The sequence below is a fragment of the Bos javanicus genome, chromosome 19 (assembly GCF_032452875.1).
Source record: "Bos javanicus breed banteng chromosome 19, ARS-OSU_banteng_1.0, whole genome shotgun sequence".
NCBI lineage: Eukaryota > Metazoa > Chordata > Mammalia > Artiodactyla > Bovidae > Bos > Bos javanicus.
This window is the reverse complement of record NC_083886.1, coordinates 40,896,501-40,902,500: the sequence shown is the minus strand read 5'-3', so window position 1 is coordinate 40,902,500 and position 6,000 is coordinate 40,896,501. Positions and strand designations below refer to the sequence as shown.

At 52.4% G+C, this 6,000-nt stretch overlaps 1 protein-coding gene across 2 annotated transcripts in view; it reads right to left on the bottom strand.

Annotated features, from left to right (window-relative positions):
* Positions 1-2,339: 2,339 nt before the first annotated feature.
* Positions 2,340-6,000, bottom strand: part of LASP1 (LIM and SH3 protein 1) — a 40,500-nt gene continuing 36,839 nt past the window's right edge. For both annotated transcript variants that reach the window (XM_061391599.1, XM_061391600.1), the window contains one exon: positions 2,340-5,436. In XM_061391599.1, the coding sequence (XP_061247583.1) occupies positions 5,263-5,436 (174 nt within the window). In that variant the 3' untranslated portion in view covers positions 2,340-5,262. The remainder of the gene's footprint in view (positions 5,437-6,000) is intronic.

Sequence of the window (6,000 nt, the reverse complement as noted above, 5' to 3'; positions counted from 1 at the left end):
TGTAGGACAGAATGACCAGGCCTATGATGGCAAAGAACATCAGGATGAAAATATCCAGCATTGTGGAGTCCTTGGCCGAGGACGCCTCTGGATTCCGGGGAAATGTGAGCACGGAGACTGCAGCCAGTGGAGAGAAATGGCTCCCCCTTCCCTCTACAGCTTAGCCCTCCTTTCCCCCTCCCCCTCCCAGTGCCTGAGACTAAGGGATACTGCGGCTCCATCGGCAGCTTACTACCCGCCCCCGCGCCCCCTTCCTTCGCCAACCAATCAGAAAGCTTGGGAGCGGGTAACCAAGGAACTGCTCGATTTAGACCAGGCAGAAATGAAGAGGCTCAATTTCTCTCCAGGAACCCAATCCTACCCTTTGTATCTAAATGGAGTCTGAATATTATGGAAGTAGGGAAGAGATCTGACCTGTATCCAGGTGCCCAAGGAATATCTCCTGAGTGCTTTTCTTCTTACTTTTTCCTCTCATGAATCCTTGGCAAAGGAACTCAAAATGATGGTTGGGGGCTGGGTGGGCCATTGGCACGTTGTAGAGTCAGGTTATGGAGGGACAAGGACACAGGTCTCACGTGTGTTTCAGATGGCATCTCAGGGGGATGGAGCTGAGACTTACGGGATTCCTATATTATGTCAGATATTGCACTCGTGGTGTAATTTCAACCTCCCTGCAAGTCTTTTATAGATGAGGCTCAGAGATGATCAGTAACCTGCCTAATGTTTCATTGGAAAGGCCAGAGACCAATTCAAAATTAGGCTTGTCCACTCCGGAATCCACATTCTTCTCTCGCCCCAGACTGGCCCACCCTGGTAATCTGAAATCCCCCCTCAGGCCCACCTGGGCTTCTCAGCTTGCAACATTTTGCACAGATCCTTCCTATTACAGTGTGAGCATCAGAGGCCTCTCCTTGAACCTTTCCTTATCTCTTTATGGTCATTTCCCACATCCTTATCCTCTCTTATATCCTCCTCAGAGCTCACTGCAGTGTTATACCCAGAGAGGGCACTACAGAACTCTGGGTCAGGCCCATTCCCCATGCAGTTAAGTGTTTAGGAATGCAACTCAAGTGACTTTTCTTATTGAAGTAGAGTTGATTCACAAATTTGTGTTAATTTCTGCTGTATAGCAAAGTGATTCAGTTGTACATATACAACTTTTTCATATTTTTCAAGTGGCTTTTTCTGAGGGGAAAGGAGAATTGATGTTTCATAGTTTAAGCTGGGTGGTGGGTAGTTATGCCTTCTTGTTTTTATTATGCCTTTTGCCTTATTTCCTATTAAATTAAAAAAAAAAAAGCAAATTCCCTGTGACACCTCTGAGGCCTAGTGCCCTTGGCTCCACCCTAACTAGATCCTTTGAGGGGCACAGGACGAGGGCAGCAGCAGCCCCTTCGTCATGCTAAGCCTCAGGAACTTAGGCTGCTTTAGAAGGGAGTCAGGAAACTGCTCGCGTGGGTTTGCACAGGGAGGCAGGGCAAGAGCTTCCTGTGAGTTGGGAGTGGAGACTTGGCACTGGTTCCCTCCCAAGCAGACTGTCCCAAAAAGGGGAATGAATGAAGCCTCCTGGGGAGAGGGGGCTACAGCTCTGCAGCAAACAGGAGGCAGGCCAATGGAGGCAAGATTTGCCAACTCATTGCCTGCTACTGGGGACACATTAAGCCGCCCGTGGTGTCAGAGGGGGAGCAGGTGTCAGTACCATCTGTAATTATCCCACCCAGCGCTGCCTCAGCTGCTCAGAGCAGCCGTGTCATCTCCTGATCACAAAGGCTCTCATTTTGGGGAAAGCCCTTTTCCTCTCCACCCTGCTGCTATCCTGAATCCAGGGGAAGCCTGAATTCTGTACCCGGAGTGAAGAACACCCCTCTCCACAAGGCCGCAGCAAGAGGCTGGCTGGTGGCCCTGACCTGTGGACAAAGGATCTGGATTCCTTCTCTGCCACCTCCTTTTCCCAACCCGGCAGAAAAGGGGAGGCGGGCTGCCTGACCTTGTCTAAGTTCAGACCCAACGCACCTGGAGCAAAGAACTGAGCCTGGGAGATACCGGGAGGCAAAGCGTGTGGGTGCCAGGCTCCTGTCAAGGTCATGGCAGGAAGCCAGGAGCATCACATTGGGGTCCTAAGACCTCCAGTCCTGCCACTAGCTGGTGTGACTCCCACCAAACCACTGCCTTTCTGGGCTTCAGGGAACCCCATCTGTAAGATGGATATCAAGCAGTTACTTCTTTTATAGGGCTGTTCATAAAGTCAAAGGGGAAAAAAAGTGTGTCTAAAATGCCCCCAAGGAGACAGGACACACACACACACACCACCTCAGGACCAGAGAGAGCAAGCCAAGTCCGCAGGTAAAAATTATACTTTTATTTGAGTCACCAGGAGAAAGATTCACTTGTGGTCCAAGTCAAATGTTCAGAATCATAACAGGCCAGAAAGATTTGATCCCAAGCACAAGCCCACGAGGGAGGGGACCAAAACAGACCAAGAAAAGACGACCACCCCATATAAAAAGATGAACGGACGGCTTCACACACACACACACACGCACACACACACACAGATGAAATGTTTGGACAGAGGCAAATTTCACGTGATCATTTCTATTTCTTTTTAAATACAGGTTTGTGGGGTGGTATTTTTTTTTTCCAGCTATTAAAAAAAAAGGCCCAAAAGTGCATATGTGAGGGGGAAAAGGCAGAAATTAAGCAATAAAGTAGTTTTCCCTGGAGGGACATGAGGAAGAAAACAGGAAGCAATATTGAGAGAATTCACTTTTCTCAGCACTGGGCTTCTTGCATTTTATTATTGGTCCGCTAAAGTTATATTCACATTCTAGCTTTGTTGCATCTTCTTTCCTGGGATTAGATTGGCAAAAAACAAAAACAAAAAAAACCCCTCTGTGAACTGTAGGAAAAACCAGGGACTCGGCCCAGCCCTCAGGTTCTGTGCTCTGCTAGGGATGGATGATTGTGGAAAGGAATAAGGACTCTCAGCAGCCCCTAGGTCCCTCAGCACCAGTGTGATAGTCCCTCCTCTCTCTGGGGGTGTGTAAGAAAAGGTCCCCTATTTTTAGGATGGAAGGAACCAAGGGTTGGCAGCAAGATTCCAGTGGCTGGCTTGCCTTGTTTTGGAAGAAAAATTAGGCTGAATGAAAACAGGCTACTTGTTGCTCCCCAGCCCTCCTCCCAGCCTCTCACTTCCCTGCCAACCACAGGTTCTCCAACAGGATATGTCTCTCTGACCTTTGGTTCCAGAATCCACATTGTGCTTTGAGATTAAGAGGAAATAGAATGGACTAGCATCTGCCCACGGCTCCCAAAATTGTTCCTTCTCTGCTTCCGTCATCCCCCACACTGCCCAATATAAGACTCTCCACCCGCCCTCACCATGGCTGTGGCCAAGGAGGGAAAGGGATTGGTCAGGCAGAGGCTCAAGCCTCTGATCTGGGGTAAATATTCCCAAGTCAACTCACAAGCAGTGAGGACTAGATGTTAAACATGCCTGCAGGCCCCTCCCTCTCCTGCAAGGCACAAGGATGCAAAGATATCAACCGTAGGGCCTGAGTCAGTGGACTTGGGGTAAAGATGGGAGGGGGAGACCCAGAAGGGTGACAGGAAAGCCCAGAGATGAATAAAATCAGGCAAGGGTGGTCATAGCCACCCACGAGTGAAGAAGGGACTTGGAGATAGCACCATCTTTCCCTTCCTCAACCTGGGTCTGCGCTTCCAGTTTTATAAGCCCTGGGACCCTCTCCCTTTACTTCAAGGAGGCCTTAGGTAAATGAGCGAGCTGGGGGCAGGGGAGGGGGCTGGGAGTGGGCAGGAAGAGGGGAGAACACTGCGTAGGTGACACAGGTCCCCCAGCTCCCTATTCTACAGCCCAGGACACAGAGATGGGGAAAAGTATCTGCCTGGAGTCATGAAGTCTTTCCTCTCCCCCCTCCGCCAGCAAGCTACAGGCCCCAATATCAGCCCCCACCAAGTACACACCCCCTCCTCACTTCTGCACTTTGGAAAGGGGGGGGTGGTGGGCTTCCTCCATTCAGGGATAGAAGGAAAGGAGGGATTCTCATTCCAAAGAAAACAGAAGGAACTTCTCTCCCTCAAGGACCTCCCCTCTGTGTACCCTCCAGAAAGCCCGCACCCTGCCTGCTTCTCTCACGCTCGCACTCACACTCGCCCGTCACAGACATCTGCAGACACCCACTCCTTCCCCTTCAGGGAAGTCGTGGAGATACAGAGCGGGCTGTGGCTTCGGCTTCGCACAGTCCAGTCCCCCTGGGGTCAGATCAGGTGGTGTGGGATAGGGGGAGGCCATGGAAGGCCCCAAGCTGCCTTCCCAGGAGGATCAGCCCGTCTAACCAGGTCTCAGGGGCTGGGCTGCATGGCCGAGAGGCCCAAGGCTTCCTTGCCCCATCTTTCAGGAGGAGGCAAGCCAGGGACCCCGGAGACTCAGTGGGAGGGAGAGAAAAGGGCTGCAAAGAGAACACCCCGTTCCCCTCTTTCCTGCGGCTGTCCCTAAAGCAGAAAGGTGAGACCCGGACCCAAGCCGAGCTTCCAGCTCCTTGCCCATACCAGGCCCGGTTGAGCAGGAGAGTGAAATCACAGTGTGAAAAGGAACCATGTGGGGAAGGATGAATGAATACCAAAGCAGGAACTTTACCCGCCTCTGTCAACCTTGAGCGGGAAGAGGGTGGTGAGGGGCCCTCTCGGAGGGCCGGCAGCCCCATCTCTGAGAAGCAGAGGCAGAGCCCATCTCACTGGCACAACAGGAGCACCCTCCCCACCCCCATACCCATCCCAGGGCACGGACAGCGGGGTCCCACTCCTGGGAATGTGTGGAGCCCCCCCTCTGGGAGTCCTGGGGGTCTGGGGCTCACCCCAGTCCTGGAATGTTTGGATGTATGAGGAGGTGGGTAGGAAGGGCTGAGGGGGCAGAAAAGAGAGAAGGCAGAGGCCTGGGAGCCAACGGGTCACCCACCCAGATCGTCCCCACAGGCCTTGGCCTCCCACAGAGCGGTTCACACGCGTTCCATCCAGAGAGAAAACCAAGAAGTTGGTCAAGGGGAAAACCTGCCAGAAGGGGAGCCGCGAAAGTGGCAGAACAAGGCTTCGGTTGGCAAAAGAAGCTGGAAGAGGGGGAGGAAAAACAAGCTGTTGCAGAATTTAAAAAACAGAGACACTGAAGGGTGGACAGGTCACGCCCAGGACAGACGCGATGCTGTGGAATGCACTGAAGACGGATGGGGCGGGCGGTGCCCGGCGGGCTCAGATGGCCTCCACGTAGTTGGCTGGCAGCATCCCCGTGTCACCGGTGCGCTCCACGGTCCCGTACATCCAGCCGTCGTCGATCTGCTGCACGTTGACAATGGTGTCCCCATCTTGGAAGGAGACCTCGTCCTCGTCGGCAGCACTGTAGTCGTACACAGCACGGTACCGCTTCTGCAGGGGTGGAGGCGCAGTCAGTCAGGGGTGCCTACCTCTCTGGGACCCCAAGCCGGGGTCCAGGGGAGGGGCTTGGAGCCGGGAGCCGAGGGGACCAGGAGCCGGGAGACAAGGACGGGCTAGGCTCTGCCTCAAGTTTTCTCACCTCTGTGTCACACTTTCTGAGAGCGATCACCTTATTAACACTACTGCATCTGGCACCTCCTAAGGGCCAGACACAAACAGGTATGGAGGTTACAGGACCTCCACCCTGTCTCTCGGAACAGGAATGCTGAACTGTCCTGTGGACACCATGCTGGGTTGAGTTTAAAAGGATGACTTGCCCTGCGTGCTATTACCTGTATTATTATAAACACCAGTCTTTGTTTTTTCTTTTTAAGCTGTTGATGAATTTGTTTCTTAAGTTCAGGATAAAGACCAACTCCTGGGAGAAAAAACTCCAGGTGATACAAGAAGTACCTGTCAGGTCCCACCTTCCAACCTCAGCCAAAGTCTCGTGTTTAAACCCCAAGCTCTAGGAAATGTCCAATAAAAACACATGAAATCCAACTGTCATCTTGG